Source organism: Ruditapes philippinarum, unplaced genomic scaffold, assembly GCF_026571515.1.
Source record: "Ruditapes philippinarum isolate M1 unplaced genomic scaffold, ASM2657151v2 ctg7921_1_1_1_1, whole genome shotgun sequence".
Classification (NCBI taxonomy): domain Eukaryota; kingdom Metazoa; phylum Mollusca; class Bivalvia; order Venerida; family Veneridae; genus Ruditapes; species Ruditapes philippinarum.
In genome coordinates this window covers 1-17,683 of record NW_026858719.1, presented here as the reverse complement: position 1 = coordinate 17,683, position 17,683 = coordinate 1, and the positions used below count along the sequence as shown (strand labels likewise).

At 32.5% G+C, this 17,683-nt stretch overlaps 2 protein-coding genes across 2 annotated transcripts; both read right to left on the bottom strand.

Moving 5' to 3' along the window:
- Window positions 1-2,777: 2,777 nt before the first annotated feature.
- On the bottom strand, window positions 2,778-4,894 carry LOC132754039 (short-chain collagen C4-like). Its single transcript, XM_060744624.1, has 2 exons — window positions 4,649-4,894; window positions 2,778-3,681 (listed from the first exon to the last, which is right to left on the bottom strand). Exons 1-2 carry the CDS (start codon window positions 4,863-4,865, stop codon window positions 3,050-3,052), a joined length of 849 nt encoding a protein of 282 aa, XP_060600607.1. The 5' UTR covers window positions 4,866-4,894; the 3' UTR covers window positions 2,778-3,049.
- Window positions 4,895-12,787: 7,893 nt separating this feature from the next.
- On the bottom strand, window positions 12,788-14,816 carry LOC132754038 (uncharacterized). The gene is made up of 2 exons (XM_060744623.1): window positions 14,555-14,816; window positions 12,788-13,682 (listed from the first exon to the last, which is right to left on the bottom strand). The coding sequence occupies exons 1-2, from the start codon at window positions 14,769-14,771 to the stop codon at window positions 13,051-13,053; spliced, it is 849 nt and encodes a 282-aa protein (XP_060600606.1). The 5' UTR covers window positions 14,772-14,816; the 3' UTR covers window positions 12,788-13,050.
- Between the last annotated feature and the right edge of the window lie 2,867 nt (window positions 14,817-17,683).

Here is a 17,683-nt window from a genome sequence, read left to right as displayed (position 1 = left end):
GCTAGAAAAACAAGTTTCTTTTTTAATTAAAATAAGTATTTGGCATTAAAGTCACTCAATATGTCGAAATAAAACTGATTATTTTCGCGCCATCTTTTTAAGAAAATACCTAGTCGTAGATTCAATTTAAAAATATGTAAAAAAGTGATCCCTTTTAAGCAAACATGAATCACAACTCAATTACATGAAAACTGCAGAGCCGTTTGATTGAGTCTTTACATCAGAGATTATGAAAATTTTCAACATACCCCTGGAACCGTTTTCAGCGGAAGTCAATTTTAAACACTTAAAAGTGCTGAAATCATTGATCCCGAAAGAGACAAAAACATAACAGCGCTGAAGTGAAGTACATGGAAACTTTTACTCCTGCCACACGGAACTTGACATCTGCTGTTGTGAAGTATAAAAAAGTGGGGATACATGTAATATCTCGGAATCATTAATCACAACAAAATTACATGAACATTCATCTGCTGTTGTGAAGTATAAAAAAGGGGGATAATATCCCGGAATCATTAATCACAACAAAATTACATGAACAAAACATTAATTCCCTCTCCTTTTTGTAAAACTATCATAACAAAACTACATAATTAAACTTTATAAATCTGTTACTGAAGTACCCACTTATAGGCTCACACTAAAATACCTGGTCGTTAACAGCAGATTCAATTTAATATCTGGAGAAAACGTGACCCTTCGGAGGCACTAATAAAAACAAAATTACATGAAAATTCAGTCTCGATATAATCGAGTCTTTACCTGAGAGATAATGAATAAGTTCACAATCTTTCACGCCCCCTAGCACTTGCTTGAGCGAAACTCAATTTTCAACACTCAAAAGTGCTGTAATCAATGATCCAAAAGGACCAGGAAGATATAACTACACTGAGGTGAAGTTCGTGGAGACTTTTTACAGCTGCCACTCGGCACTTGACACCTGCTGTTGTAAAGTATTAAAATTTGGAGGAAAAAATGATTCCTCGAAAGCATTAATCACAACAAAATAATATAATGGAACATTAAACATTTGCAAATACCAACATACAAATAAAAACAGTCGTAGCACAGTCTCACACTAAAATACTCGGCCGTTAACAGCAGATTCAATTTAAAAATCTGGAGAAAAAGTTACCCTTCGGAAGCATTAATGACAAATAATACAGAAAATTGCAGACTCGGTTTGATTCAATCTGTACATAAGAGATAATGAAAAAGTACAACATCTGTAACTTACGCTCCCTAGCATCGGCTTGAGCGGAATTTTTTTTACACTTTAAAGTGCTGAAATCAATTATTCCGAAGAAGCAGAAAAACTTTACAACACTGAAGTGAAGTACAGAGTAACTTTTGACAGCTGCCACACGGTACCTGACACTTGCTGTTGTGAAGTATTAACATTTTGAGAACATGAGATCCCTCAGAAGCATTAATCACAACAAAATAACATGAAAATTACATTAAAACAACATGATTTGTTCGTGAAACTATCCAATAAACCAATGTGTACGTTCATTAGATTCTGTTTAATCTTACTTTGCTGTGATTTTATATATATGTTATTTATTTATTTGTTTTTATGTTTTTATTTATTTATTTTCATCTTTGCATTTGCATGTTTTAGTACATAAAACACTTTACGGACTGAGTATGAGGCTTTCTTATAAAAAAGCTTTTTGAAAACTCTCATTCTTATCTTATCAATATTTCACAAATTTCTTATCTTTCTAGACATATTTATTTGTTTGTTTCTTTTTTAAATCTTTTTATCTTTAATTTCAATGGATGATGAAATAGTTAATTTCTTAGTTCAACTAGAATATTGTTCCAATTGTTTTAATCTAAGATAGTAAAAATGAAAAAGAGTAGAGTTGAGTTTGACAGAAGATATTTCAAGACATAATAAAAGTACTTTGCAATTTGTAAATTGTACTTTAATGAAATTGTTCTACTGTAAAGGGAACTATGAAAAAGATATTGTGGAGTAAGATAATTGAACATTTTATATAGTAGAGTATGTTATGTTGTAGCGCGTTACTTTAAGAGGTTGTAAGTAAGTCTCTTCAAAATGATTTGAGAAAGCAACAAGGTTCGTTGTATCGGTTATTATAGTGCTGGCTTCAAGTTGGATTTTTTCTAGCTCAAAGTCATCTTGTTGAGCAATATTATCCCAAACTACATCTGAGGATTCAAGAAGAGGTCGGACAAAAGAAAAATATATATTTCAAATAAAATGCGATCAATACTGATTTTAGTAATGGATTAGTCCTGCTTTGAATATCTAAATGTTAAAGTTTAATGATTTCAATATAAAAATATAGAAAATGATCTTTAAGCAGTCTAATGTTTGACTTAATACTGGTGACAAAGCCTAAGTACTGTCGGCTTCTAAATAAGAACATTTAGTTACGGGTTAATTACAATTGTTGATATACTTGCTCCAATTGTTACAGTTAACATGATGAATGTATATTAATTAAAACATTTTACATGGCGTGTAAGATTATCATGCTCATATCTGCCAGACACATGTGAAACTACGGAACTAATCAAGCGTGTATCTAGCATAGCACCTATTTTTTAAAGCTTGTGTGAGCAGTTTGTTTCTGGCCAGTTAATAAGTGAGTTTAAACTTAACTTCTTTATTATCGTTGGCCCTGATATTTGGTTACAGCTTGATGTGACATCGATAGTTAGGGACACTATCGTCTAAACGAAATTAGTTGTTAATACTTCGTACAGTTTTCTGATGATTTGTAATTATATTAAGCTGTATGTCTGCAATCTTTCATGGAACTTTATTTAAAACACACATATTTTGATTAAAATACTGTTGAATATGTTATGAAGACATACTTTGATGAATAAGCAGGTACTAGAAATTCAAAGCATATATTATGTCAAGCATATTTGTTGAAATAATGATTGATCGATAAAAGTCGCTATTTCATAGCAGACTCAAAGTACTCTTCTGAAGTGATGTCCATTAGAATCACTTGAAATTGCAAATGAATAAAGGATATCTTCAAAACCATAACCATTTTGTCAGTTACTTATATGGCTGGATATTTGTAGACTTTGCATTAGGTGAATATGAACAAACGGCACAGGTGAGCTCAAAACCCTCTCTATATGGCGGACATTTGAGTGATCCACAGCTGCCACTAACGAAGTAGAATAATTTGCCATTATGATTGGCATAACCACCGGATAACGCTTCCGGCTGATCATCAATACAGATAAATTGAGACGGTGATACATGCTTGTGATGGCTTGACATTAGATAGCCCTTGTATTCCAGTTGGTAATTGTCGTGGCAGATATTTCGTCCTGGTACCATCAACAAGTTATTCCTTGGTATTCTACACACTAAACACGGAATGTCTTGGTCATGTAGATGTTTCCATGATGAATGGTGGTGTGTCTCATACTCTGCACCGTATATAACACCATCATAAACTCCAGGAGTATATTTGTCGTATATTGGATTCTTTGGTAGACATAAAGGGTCGACAGCGGTTCCACTATGTTTGTAATGAGATCCTGCTGCGTATCCAGTGTAAACTTGGTATGCAGTGTCTGGGCATGTTGTTCTCCCCCATCTTACGTATGTAGTGCCATCAACTGACTTCTGGTTTGTTTGAATAGTTTGGTTTAACTGAGCGATAGTGTCTCTTGCATCTGGAATAATATACAAAATATATATATTATATTTCGTAAAACCAGTTATAAATTCATTCTGACAATTTGCTTTTCTTGCATGATATTATTGAAACGATTGCTTCTATCACTGCTTAGAGATCCATATATTTAAATATATTGAATTTATCATTAATTTACACATCAGAAAGCATAAAAGTATCAAGTTGAATAAGATAAAATATTGGAAATGTGAAAAAAGGAGGAAAAGGCATTATAACACAAACTAAAGGCGTTATTACATGAATTAAAAGCGTTATAACGCGACAGAAAGGCGTAATATCCCGAAACAAAAGGCGAAGAAAGGCAAAACAAAAATGCGTTATAATGACAATTCAAAAATATATTAATGCTTTTCAAATAGACAGACCGGTTACGCGAAAACAGAATACTTTTATTGATATGAATTAATTGCACACAACATATTTACTTTATATTTTCAAATATCTACGAATATTTCATAATATCACAGTCTGTTTTTTATCTTTAATATGAAGATACAAACACGAAATAAGGAGTTAACTTTCATCTTTACTAATGAGACACTTTTACTTTATTTTACCTAATTTACCTATTCTATCACTTAAAAAGAGGATATGTCTGATGATGAGGATACACCGAATAATCAAGAAAGGCATTTAATATCAGCAAACATTTATGATACCAACAGTACATGGCATGTATTTGAAATAATAATTGTCAGTAGCGGATTAAGTAGAATCATAAAATATCATTTAAATAAAATAAACTGTCACCTTGAAATCATACTATTAAGAATCACGAATAACCAATGTGACTTAAATAAATACTCAGGACACCTTTACATGTACATACGTTGAAATCATAATATTAAGAGTTACGAAATGGTAATAAACTAAATGTATTACCAAAATACTTAAATTACTTTATAACATTTACATGATACATAAAATAGCAAATTTAAACTAACCCTTGAGTTCTTCAATCAGCGATGCCACTTTTTTGCTCTGATGCGAAGTAATTTCCTCAAGCTGAATCAGTTTCTTCAACACGTTATATTCGCACTGAAGTTTGTTTTCCTGCAAACCATTTTCTGTGGAGGACGACGCTGCTCTTTCAAAACTAATCAAAAAGAAAATTTTTGCAGCCACATAGAAGAACATGATTCTGCATGGAGTTGAGGACATCTATCACTATGCGCCTTTTTAAGCGAATATTGTTTTGTTTTACTCTTTTGTTATGCTTAATTGGTTTAAACTGGTTTAAAAATAAGAACAATCCCTAAAACGTGGGTTTATTGTTGCAAAAAGGAAGAAGGAAGAAAATGTCTTAAATCTTGTAACAAAAGGTGTTATTAAAAACATCTTATTGCATTAAAGATTATTCACGATACACATGTTTCAACACTTTAGTGTTGTTATAAGCGTGAAAATGGCCATGATTTAAAGAAATCAAGAAAAAGATTATGGTTATCGTTATCCAAGGCTTATTTAAGTCCTTAATAAAACATGTTACGGTGATGTGTATTTAACTAGTAATTAATTCCTTTTTATGATAGGTACTTTTTATATTAAAGTCACATTATGCCCATTTTTCTCATTTTCGAGTTGAGCTGAATTGACTATATATTTTAAAAGATTGACTATTGTAATGATCATTGGACAATATTTGCTAAAGGAAAATGTTTAGGATAAATATAACAATTGCCTGAAATATGATAGGACTGTCCTACCCTATTTAATTTGAACAATAAAGATATATTCTGAAGGATATTTACAGACGTTTCTGTAAGTTATGTAGGTTATTGTTAAAAGAAATGAAGTAGAATATAAAATTGAAAATAATAGAAAATTCTAAAGTTATTTTAATTTTAACCTGGAAACGCCAAATTTACACTTGAATGTGCATTATGTTACTTTAAGTAGACGGTCGTGATTTGTCTGATAATATAAGCAACACAGTCAAAGTGCTTGATATTTATGATTTTAAAATTGAATCATCACTGTTAAGCCTAGCTGTAGTGTTTTAGGTGTTAAAATATAAATATAAGCTTTGCAATTTATTCTGTTGAACAAACATTATACGAGTGTCCAGATAATTACTTATCAGACGTGTGTTTGCATATGTAAAGGAGCACAAGATTAAACACAGTTTCTTAATCCTTACCAAAGGGGCTTGTCAATGTTTCAAGCCTTAACTGCCACCAGCTTGCTATGGGCTAAAAATTTACAATTCTCGTTTAAAAAGGGCTATGCTATCTACGTTCCATAATTAATTATACGTTTTTGTAAATTAGCTAAAGTGTCAATTATATATGTTTCCATTAAAGTAAATTAGTGATGAAATATAAGATACAACGTTTTAGATCTACACTATTTGGGAGTGTAAGATATTTTCAAAATAGCTACATATTTTAACAATTTATAAAGTAGAGAACAAAAAACAAAATCATTGAAGAACACCTAAAACGGTAAATCTGAAAATGTTGCAAGCTTGGTTTGATTGAGCATGTTCAATTACGGTAGTGGTAAGAAAAAATATGTTATCGCATGTCATGGTTAACATGAATGTTGGTGTATCATTAAATGTTGACCCCGCTTAATTACCTGTTTGTTAATGACCCATGGTCATTTTTTCAACGGACTATGATCTGTTTAGTAACAATGGCGACAAGTGCGACAAGTGTATCAGTAACCCTTACTTCCCCCGATCAGTACAGATCTGTCAGGAGGTTGGTGTAGCAGACGTACAATATTTACTGGTATGATATAAGAAACCGTTGACTTGTTACATGTGCTTTGGGTTAAATAACAATGTTGAGTAGGATTAGAAAGCAAGTCGTACATTAAAGCGCACAACCGTTATCGGTATTGTATGCTTTTTCACAACCGTTATCGGTATTACCTAAAGCATACCTTTGGTCTATATTGCAGCAATGTAAAACCATCGATTTTAAAGCGCGGGAAGATATTAATTTATTAATGGGTATAGATATATTAAAATATACACAACATAATGAGCATATAGTCGTCGTTCTAAACACACTGTAACGAAAATATTCCTTAAACCCATGGCTAGCTATAGATATTCAAATGAATTCAGTCGATTTTACTTGAATATCATTGGACAAAACATATGTAAAGATTATGGATAGTAACCTCCCTTTGATATTTGATCGTCATTAATACTTCAAAATAACTTGTTTATGGGAATGTATTTGATAAAATAGGAAAACCGTTGTTGTTTTTCTACTTATCAACTATATTTAAGTTTATTTGAACTTTGAATAATTTAATTTTGTTGTCATTTGTCAATAAGTTCAATAAATTATTATAGCTTTTTTATGGAATAGTTCAGAAGAAGCTCGGAAGACGATCGTTATTTGAAAAGCAACGTTAGAAAAACGTTTTTATATCTTTAAGGATCAACTAATAAATAATAGGATAACTTGTTTTGTAATGTAACCCCAGTTTTAGTGCAAGTGCAGAAAGAGTGAGTCGAGTTTGGGGTCTAAAAGAGAGCACATGATTAAAGCAAAAAAATATTATATCATTTTATATGCCCGAAAGGGCAGATGATGTTATACCCCCTTGCGTCCGTCCGTCCGTTAGCAATTTGGTTTCCGGAGCATAACTTTAGTTCCATTTGGCCCACAATATTCAAACTTCATAGGATGATTGTCCATATTGGAGAGAAGACCCTTATTAATTTTGGGGTCAAAAGGTTAAAGTCACTATTACCTTAAAACTGAAAACAGTTTCCGGAGCATAACTAAAGTTGCATTTGACCCACATTATACAAACTTCATAGGGTGATTGTCCATATTGGGTAGAAGACCCCTATTGATTTTGGTGTAACAAGGTTAAAGGTCAAGGTCATTAGTACCTTAATTCCGGAGCATAACTTAAGTTTCATTTGACCCACAATATTCAAACTTCATAGGATGATTGTCCATATTAAAGAGAAGACCTCTATTGATTTAGGGTCAGAAGGTCAAAAGTCAAGGTCACTATTACCTAAAAACTGAAAACATTTTGCGGAACGTAAATTAAGTTCTATTTTGACAAACAATATTCAAACGTCATATGATGATTGTCCATATTGGTGGAAGACCCCTATTGATTTCGGTGTCAAAAGGTCAAAAGTCAAGGTCACTATTACCTTTAAACTGAAAAAAGTTTCCGGAGCATAACTTAAGTTCCATTTGGCTCACAATATTCAAACTTCATAAAATGATTGTCCATATTATAGAGAAAAACTCTATTGATTTTGGGGTCAAAAGGTCAAAGGTCAAGGTCACTATTACCTTTAAACTGAAAACAGTTTGCAGAGCGTTATTTAAGTTCTATTTGACAAACAAAACTCAAACTTCATAGGATGATTTTTCATATTGGGTAGAAGACCCCTATTGATTTTGGGGGTAAGAACGTCAAAGGTCAAAGTCACTTTTACCTTTATACTGAAAACAGTTTCTAGAGCATAACTTGAGTTCCATTTGACCCGCAATGTTCAAACTTCATAGGATGATTGTGCATATTAGATAAAAGACCGCTATCGATTTTAAGGTCATAATGTTAAAGGTCAAGGTCACTATTACCTTAAAACTTAAAACAGTTTCCAGAGCATAACTTAAGTTCCATTTGGCCCACAATATTCAAACTTCATAGGATAATTGTCCATATTGGTTAGAAGACTCCTATTGATTTGGGGTCACAAGGTCAATGCTCAAGGTCACTATTACCTTAAAACTGAAAACAGTTTCCGCTCAATAACTTAAGAATTAATCAACCTACAGCTGTAAAATTTTATAGGATGAACAGCTTATTCCCATTCCACACTTTCGGGCATATAATGCTCCGCCTGGCGGTGCTCTTGTTGTATCTTTGATGTAAAATCTTACTACGACCTTCCTTCCTGTGCTCTCAGTGAAATCTCGATCGGCATGTCGGACTCCATCCACATAGACCTATCTGTTGAAAATTATTGTCTAAAACTTTCGTGACACAGTTCCCTCTCCAACATACATATAATCTTGTTATTCTCCCCGAAGTAGTTCACATGGGCCCAGGTTTTGCCATATCATGCTTATGAAAGCATTTTTATAACACCTGTGAGACATTCTGTTCGTCATTTTTATAAGCCTTTTTCTACTACATACAAAGTGTTAAATAATGACCCTTATTTGATCAAAATTCAGCAATTGATTATCGACCTTTCGATGAAAATTATTATTGAATTGTTAGCAGGGTCACTTTCAACGTTGAAAACTAACACAGGTTTAGTTATCAACATTGACACGTTTTCTAATATTTCCAAAAACGTGATTGTTTGGAGGGGGTGGTATGGACGGAGAAGAATCATGACTGAACTGAGGGCAATCGTAATCATTTTAAATACTGAACGTCCGACAAATAAATATTCCGGTGTCTGTTCTTATTATTATTATTATTATTATTATTATTATTATTATTATTATTATTATTATTATTATTATTATTATTATTATTATTATTATTGTATATAATATCCTTTGAAGTGAATTATTCATGAATTCTAATGATTTTAAGTACGTTTCATATAATGATTTTAAAGACGGACGAACCAACACTAATTTTGGACGAATAGTCAATAAAGTTGGTCGAATCGACAATTGATCAAATCGTTATCAATAAGCATAAATTATATTTATATTATATTAAATAATATTCGCTTAAATGCCACGATGATGTTACAACCTGAACTATCATATTTTGTATGGTGTTGATTTTTATTTCTGATGGAGACGTAATAAAGTCGAAAGTAGTAAAATGAGTTTTCATTATCTTTACCACTTATATTAAAAAGAAATACATTATTTTAATTTAAAAACTTTAAAGCATTTTCAATAAAGATTTAATATTTCATCAGTTAAATAATTATTAAATATAATTGTATATAAATAGATAATAAATGAATATAAATGTATAAACTTAATTTCTTATTGAACATTTCTGTAAATATTGGCTGAATTTTATTTAATAAAAAAACTCCATTTCAGTTTTGGAAAACCACAACCCTCATTTGTAAAACTGTCATTCCCCTTAAAATAAAGGATTAAATCTCAAACCTGTTCCAAGTATCTCTAGAATTGTACTGTTATGTTTAACCAACGAAGCGGTTGTCAAATGACTTTCACATGATATTTCAGTTTTCCAGACATGTCTATCAGGAACTAAGCTTTTATGAACACAAGTTGGTGAGATCATTGTATCTTCTAGTGACAAAATTACAGCTCATGAATGAAAGGTTTCAGATAAGGTAAGGTGTGACAATTATAGGTACATGTACTTAATATACAATAATGTTTTTCAAACAAAAATGCGAGAAAAGACAAAGGGGGTATTAAATGTTAAATGATAAAGAACGTCACAGTTTAGCCTGTACAAAGCATTTTATTCAATCTCGTTGACTGTTATGATGACCTTTTTTGCATTTTGCTTTTGTTTGTTTAAAAATTATACGTTTAGTCCGGTTTTAGATTTTAATCGTATGTTTTTTAAAGCACGTTCCTCCAGATTCACGCTTATTTTTTCATGAAAATTTCAAAAATGGATAATATTGTACAAGTATCAAAGAAAGCAATTTACACATTGCAAACAACACTTTAAATCCACGTTAATTACCGAATATAAAACATAAACGGACTGAGTAAGAAGCTTTAGGTTTCTTGAAAACCGTTTTCGTTATCAATATTTCACAAATTTTAAAAAGATTGTACCAAAATATATAAGATATAAGCTTAAATTTACATATCATTTTGACTTGTGTTTTAATGTCTTTTTAAACGTCTTCATATGTTTGTTTGTTGTTGTTGTTGGGATGGTTAAATGATAAATTTCATAGATCGACTTGGGGATCGTGCCAATCTCTTTAATCGAAGATAGTAAGACTGAAATAGAGTTTAGTTTGAAAGACGATATCTCTAGTGTAACTTGCAATTTGTAAATTGAATTTTAATGAAACGTGTTCTACTGTATAGGGAACGATGAAAAGTTTATACTGTAGAGATAGGTGATTAGTAGGGTCTGTTAGTGTTGTAGGGTCCTACTTCAGTGGGTTGCATGAAAATAACATCAAAACAATTGAGAAAGAAACAAGGTTCCTTGTACCGGTTATTGTACTGCCGGCTTCGATGCCGATATTTCCCAGTACTCAAATTCATCTTGTGAATCAAAATTATCCCAAACTACATCTGAGGATTCAAGAAGAGGTCGAACAAAAGAAATATATGTAGTTTCAAGTGTACTGCGGTCAATACTGACTTTTGTAAAGGATAAGTTTAATGTTTTTCAATACAAAACTAGAACTGCCACTATCATGGCGTGAATACCCCCGCATACCACTTTGTCAGAATCAACAGTGGCCATTTAGAGCTCAAGGACAACCTCCCTGCGAAATCTGAGGTTACTAAGCCATTGCATTTTAAGTTATGTATTCTACATGCTTCAAATGTGAAAAAGTCAAAATCAATACATTGCGGACAGGACATTCTTTAGCAATTGAGAAGAAAAGCTTTTTTTGTCAAGGTCCCTGTGACCTTGACCTTTGACTAGTGACCTCAAAATCAATAGGGGTCACCTTATAATCATGATCAACATCCATGCCAAATATGAAGACTGTGGGTCAAAGGGATCTTAAGTGAATGGGTGGACAAACTTTTTGAAGTCAAAGTCCCTATGACCTTGACCTTTGATTCAGTGACCTCAAAATCAAAAGGGGTCATCTACTAATCATGATCAACATCCATTCCAAATATGAAGACTGTGAGTCAAAGGAATCTTAAGTTATTGGGCGGATAAGCTTTCTGAAGTCAAGGCCCCTGTGACCTTGACCTTTGACCTGGTGACCTCAAAATCAATAGGGGTCATCCACTAATCATGACCAACCTCCATGCCAAATATGAAGACTGTGGGTCAAAGGAATCTTAAGTTATTGGGCGGACAAGCTTTTTGAAGTCAAGGCCCCAGTGACCTTGACCTTTGACCTGGTGACCTCAAAGTCAATAGGGGTCATCTTCTAATCATGACTAACCTCCATGCCAAATATGAACACTGTGGGTCAAAGGAATCTTAAGTTATTGGGCAGACAAGCTTTTTGAAGTCAAGGCCCCTGTGACCTTGACCTTTGACCTCAAAGTCAATAGGGGTCATCTACTAATCATGACTAGCCTCCATGCCAAATACGAAGACTGTGGGTCAAAGGAATCTTAAGTTATTTGGCGGACAAGCTTTTTGAAGTCAAGGCCCCTGTGACCTTGACCTTTGACCTGGTGACCTCAAAATCAATAGAGGTCATCTACTAATCATGACTAACCTCCATGCCAAATATGACGACTGTAGGTCAAAGGAATCTTAAGTTATTGGGCGGACAAGCTTTTTGAAGTCAAGGCCCCTGTGACTTTGACCTGGTGACCTCAAAATCAATAGGGGTCATCTACTAATCATTACTAACCTCCATGCCAAATATGAAGACTTTGGGTCAAAGGAATCTTAAGTTATTGGGCGGACAAGAAAAAACCGACGGACAGCCGGACGGACAGCCGGAAGGCCGGACGGACGGACAAGCTGATTCCAGTATACCCCCCTTACAACTCTGTTTTGCGGGGGTATAATTATAGAGAATGACGTTTTAGCAGTCTAACATTTGGCTTAATACTGGTGGCAAAGGCTAAGTACTATCGGCTCCCATTTAGTTACGGGTTAATTTCAGTTGTTGATATGCTTTCTCCAATTGTTACTATTAACATGATGAATGTATATTAAAACTTTTACATGACGTATAAGAGTATCGTGCTCATATCTGCCAGACACACGTGAAACTACGGAACTAATCAAGCGTGCATCTACAATTATGTAGCAGAGCATACATATTTTTTAAGCTTGTGTGAGTAGTTTGTTTCTGACCAATTAATAAGTGAGTTTAAGCTTAACTTCTTTATTACATTTGGTACAGATCGATATCGATAACAAATTACGTGGATAGTTAGGGACACTATCGTGTAAAGGAAATTAGTTGTTATTACTTCGTACACTTTGCTGATGATTTGTAATATATTAAGCTATATGCTTGCATTCTTTCATGAAACTTTATTTAAAACACACATATTTTGATTAAAATACTGTTGAATATGTTATGAAGACAATCTTTGATGAATGACAAAATTATCTAAGCAGGTACTAGATATTCAAAGCATACATTATGTCAAGCATATTTGTTGAAATAATGATTGATCGATAAAGGTTGCTATTACATAGCAGATGTGATGTCCATTAAAATCACTTGAAATTGCGAATTAATAAAAGATATCTTCAAAACCATAACCATTTTCGCCAATTACTTATATGGCTGGATATTTGTAGACTTGGCATTAGGTGAATATGAACAAACAGCACAGGTGAGCTCCAAACCCTCTCTATATGGCGGACATTTGAGAGATCCGCAACTGCCACTAACGAAGTAGAATAATTTGCCATTATGATTGGCATGACCACCAGGTAACACTTCCGGCTCGTCATCAATACAGATAAACTGAGATGGTGATACATTCTTGTGATGGCTTGACATTAGATAGCCCTTGTATTCCAGTTGGTAATTTTCGTGGCAGATATTTCGTCCTGGTACCATCAACAAGTTATTTCTTGGTATTCTACACACTGAACACGGAATGTCTTGGTCATGTAGATGTTTCCATGATGACTGACTGCTTGTCTCATACTCTGCACCGTATATAATACCATCATAAACTCCAGGACTATATTTGTCGTATATAGGATTCTTTGGTAGACACAGAGGGTCGACAGCTGTTCCACTATGTGTGTAATGAGACCCTGCTGCGTACCCAGTGTAAACTTGATATGCAGTATCTGGGCATGTTGTTCTCCCCCATCTTACGTATGTAGTGCCATCAGCTGACTTCTGGTTTGTTTGAATAGTTTTGTTCAACTGGGCGATAGTATCTCTTGCATCTGGAATAATATACAAAATATATAGAAAGAAATGTACACGGCTTGAATAAATCCGAAAGTGCTTTATCTTTAATGTTTCGTTAAACCACTTATAAATTCATTTTGAGAATTTGCTTTTTATAATATTGAAACGATTGCTACTATCACTGCTTATATATCTATCTAAGCATCCCGACATCATCATTAATTGATGAATATTTTCATCAGGAAGCATACTAGAATCAAGTTGAATAAAATAGAATATTGGAAATTCGCAGAAAAACATTATAACGCGAACCAAAAGGCGTTATAAAGCAAACTTAAGGCGTTAGTACATAATATCAAAGTGTTATAACGCGAGCAAAAGATATGCGTAAAATCCCGAAACGATTTAATAACAAATTCATGCTTATCAAAAAGATAGACTGGTGACGCGAAAAAAGAAGAACAAGATTGATATGAATTAATTGCACACGATATATTTGCTTCAGATTTTCAAATATCTACTGATATTTCATAATGTCACAATCTTTTATATGAAGATACGAACACAAATTAGGAGTTGACTTTCATCTTTACTTATGAGATACTTTTACCTAATTTGAATATTCTATCACTTAAAAAGAAGATATGTCAGATGATGTGGACTTAACACACACCGAATAAGCAAGAAAAGCTTTCAATATCAGCAGACATTAAAAAATATGATATCAAGAGTGTATGTATTTGAAATAATAATTGTCAGTAGCGGTTAAAGTACAATCTTAAAATATCATTTAAATAAAATAAACTGAAACATTGAAGTTGCGAAATGGTAATTATCTAAAGGAATTATCCAAAATACTTAAATGACTATATATAAAATTAATAGGTACATAAAAAGTAAGACAAACCTTTGAGTTCTTCAATAAGCGTTGCCACTCTTTTGCTCTGTACGGAAGTGATTTCCTCAAGCTGAATCAGTTTCTTTAACACGTTATATTCGCACTGAAATTTATTTTCACACGAGCCACTTTCTGTGGAAGACGACGAAGCGCTGTCAATACTCAGCAACAAGAAAAGTTTTGCAACCACATAGAAGAACATAATTTTGTTCAGAGTGAAGGACATCTATCACTATGAGCCTTTTCAAAACAAATATTGTCTTGTTTTACTCTCGTGTTATGCTTTATTGGTTTGAATAGTTTTAAAAACAAAACAAAAAACAATCCCCAAAACGTGGGTTTATTGTTACAAATAGGAAGAAGGAAGAAAATGTCTTAAATCTTGTAACAAAAAGTGTTATTTAAAACATCTTATTGCATGAAAGACTATTCACGATACATATATTGCACCATTTTTATGTTGGAATGAGTGTGAAAAATGGTTATGATTTAAAGAAATACAGAAACGATTATGATTATCGTTCATTCACCAATATATGTTTAATGAAAAAAAGTTAAGGATAAAATATAGCAATTAGCTAAAATATGATAGGAATGTCCCACCCTATTTTAATTGTACAATAACGATATATTCTGAAAGATTTTTATAGAATTTTCTGTGTGTTACGTAGGTTTTTGTTTAAACAAATGATCTAAAATATAAAATTGAAAATAATAGAAAAATCTAAAGTTATTTTGACTTTAACCTGGAATCCCCAAATTTACATTTGGATGCGCATTATGTTACTAGACAGTAGATGGTCGTGATTTGTCTGATAATATAAGCAACACAGTCAAACTGCTTGATATTTATGATTTAAAAATTGAATCATCACTGCCAATCTGTAATGTTTTTGGTATTAAAATATAAATATAAGCTTTGCAACTCATTCTGTTAAACAAACATTATACGAGTGTTCAGAGAATTGCTTTTTAGACGTGTGTTTGCATATGTAAAGGAGATTTATTTTGAAAGTATCAAACTAGCACCAGTAAGATATTTTCTAAATAGCTACATATTTTAACAATTTATAAAGTAGAGAACAAACACAGAATCATTGAAGAACGCCTAAAACAGAAAAATTGAAACTGTTGCATGCTTGGTTTGATTGAGCATGTTCATTTACAGTAATGGTAAGAACAAATATGAAATCGCATTTCATGGTTAAAATGAATTTCGCTGTATCATTGTTGACCCCGCTTAATAACCCGAATGTTTAATGACCCCATGGGTCATTTTTCAACGGACTATGATCTGTTCTGATCAGGGTAAGTAACTGCGGCGACAAGTGTAGTGTATCAGTAACCCATACTTCCCCTGATCAGTACAGATAATAGAGAAACAATGTGTAGCAGACGTACAATATTTACTGGTATGATATAAGAAACCGTTGACTTTATACATGTGCTTTGAGTTTAATTAAAATGTTGAGTAGGATTAGAAAGCAAGTCGAACATTAAAGTGCACAACTGTTATTGCGTAAAACATAACTTGGGTCTATATAGTGGCAATGTAAAACCATCGGTTTAAAGCGCGTGAAGATTTTGATTTATTTATGGGTATAGAAAGATTAATTTATACACAACACATGAAGCATATAGTCGTTCTAAACACATTGTAAAGAGAACATTCCTTAAACCAATGGTTACCTATAGATATTCTAATGAATTGTAACAGTCGATTTTACTTGTTTAAACGCCACATATTTCGTGAAAAAATATTCCATATTTGAGTGAAAATATAAACCATATTTCACTAAAAACGAAAAAAATCACCTTTTTTATTTAATTTTATTATAAAAAATTGTTACGAATCCCCTTGCTTGCTATGCAACTGCAAATATACAGCGCGCAGTAATATATTTATTATTTATATGTGCGTCTTGTTTTGCACGCGTTGTTTAGCTCTATATTGTGGCGTCACGTATACAACACTTTAAACGTCTCTGCAGCGTTAATGACTGAATTAAAGATATTGGTGTTCGTATTTATTTTCTTAGTTAGACCATTTTCTATCATTCTATTTTTCAAAACAAAATTCAACAAAAACAAAAAAAGAAAGAAGTCCCTTAAAATGACTCCGCCCACTTTCATACTTATATTTCATAATTAGTTTTTTTTCAAATAGGAACTAGAATCTATATTTGACTGATATAGCACCATATTTAATGGGTAAAATTAAATAATTTATCATATTTTGTATGGTGTTGATTTTTATTTCTGATGGAGACGTAAGTCAAAGTAGTAGAATGAGTTTTCATTATCTTTACCACTTATATTAAAAAGAAATACATTATTTTAATTTTAGAAACTTTAAAGCAATTCCATAAAGATTTAATATTTCATAAGTTAAATGATTATTAAATAAAAAGTGTATATAAATAGCTAATAGATAAATATAAATGTAAAAATTTTATTTCTTATTGAACATTTTGTTAAAATTGACTGATTTTAATTAATAAAAAACTCAATTTCATTTTGGGAAAACCACAACCCTCATTTGTAAAACTGCCATGTCCCTTAAATTTAAACATTAAATTTCAAACCTGTTCCAAGTATCTCTAGAATTTTACTTTTATGTTTAGCCAACGAAGCGGTTAACAAATGACTTGCACGTGATATTTCAGTTTTCCAGACATGTCTATCAGGAACAAAGCTTTTAAAGCAACACAAGTTGGTAAGATCTTTGTATCTTCTAGTTAAAAATTAACAGCTCGTGAGTGAAAGGTTTCAGATTAGGTAAGGTGTGAGAATAAGTACAATATATACAATAATGTTTTTCAAACAGAAATGCGAGAAAAGACAAAGGGGGCATTAAATGTTAAATGATAAAGAACGTCACAGTTTAACTTGTAGAAAGCATTTTATCCAATCGCGTTGACTGTTATGATGACCTTTTTAGCTCACCAGTCACAAAGTGACAGGGTGAGCTTTTATGATCGCTTTTCGTCCGGCGTCCGTCCGTCCGTCGTCCGTAAACTTTTACTTTAAATGACATCTCTTCATAAACCACTGAGCCAATTTCATCCAAACTTCACAGGAATGTTCCTTTGGTGGTCACCTTTGAAAATTGTTCAAAGAATTTAATTCCATGCAGAA

What these genes read in the sequence shown, in the direction of transcription:
- LOC132754039 (XM_060744624.1), bottom strand. Translation starts at nt 4,865, where the DNA reads ATGTCCTCAACTCCATGCAGAATCATGTTCTTCTATGTGGCTGCAAAA. An exon ending in GCTGATTGAAGAACTCAAGG is followed by an intron (nt 3,682 to 4,648) that starts GTTAGTTTAAAT and finishes ATATTATTCCAG; the next exon opens with ATGCAAGAGACACTATCGCT.
- LOC132754038 (XM_060744623.1), bottom strand. Translation starts at nt 14,771, where the DNA reads ATGTCCTTCACTCTGAACAAAATTATGTTCTTCTATGTGGTTGCAAAA. An exon ending in GCTTATTGAAGAACTCAAAG is followed by an intron (nt 13,683 to 14,554) that starts GTTTGTCTTACT and finishes ATATTATTCCAG; the next exon opens with ATGCAAGAGATACTATCGCC.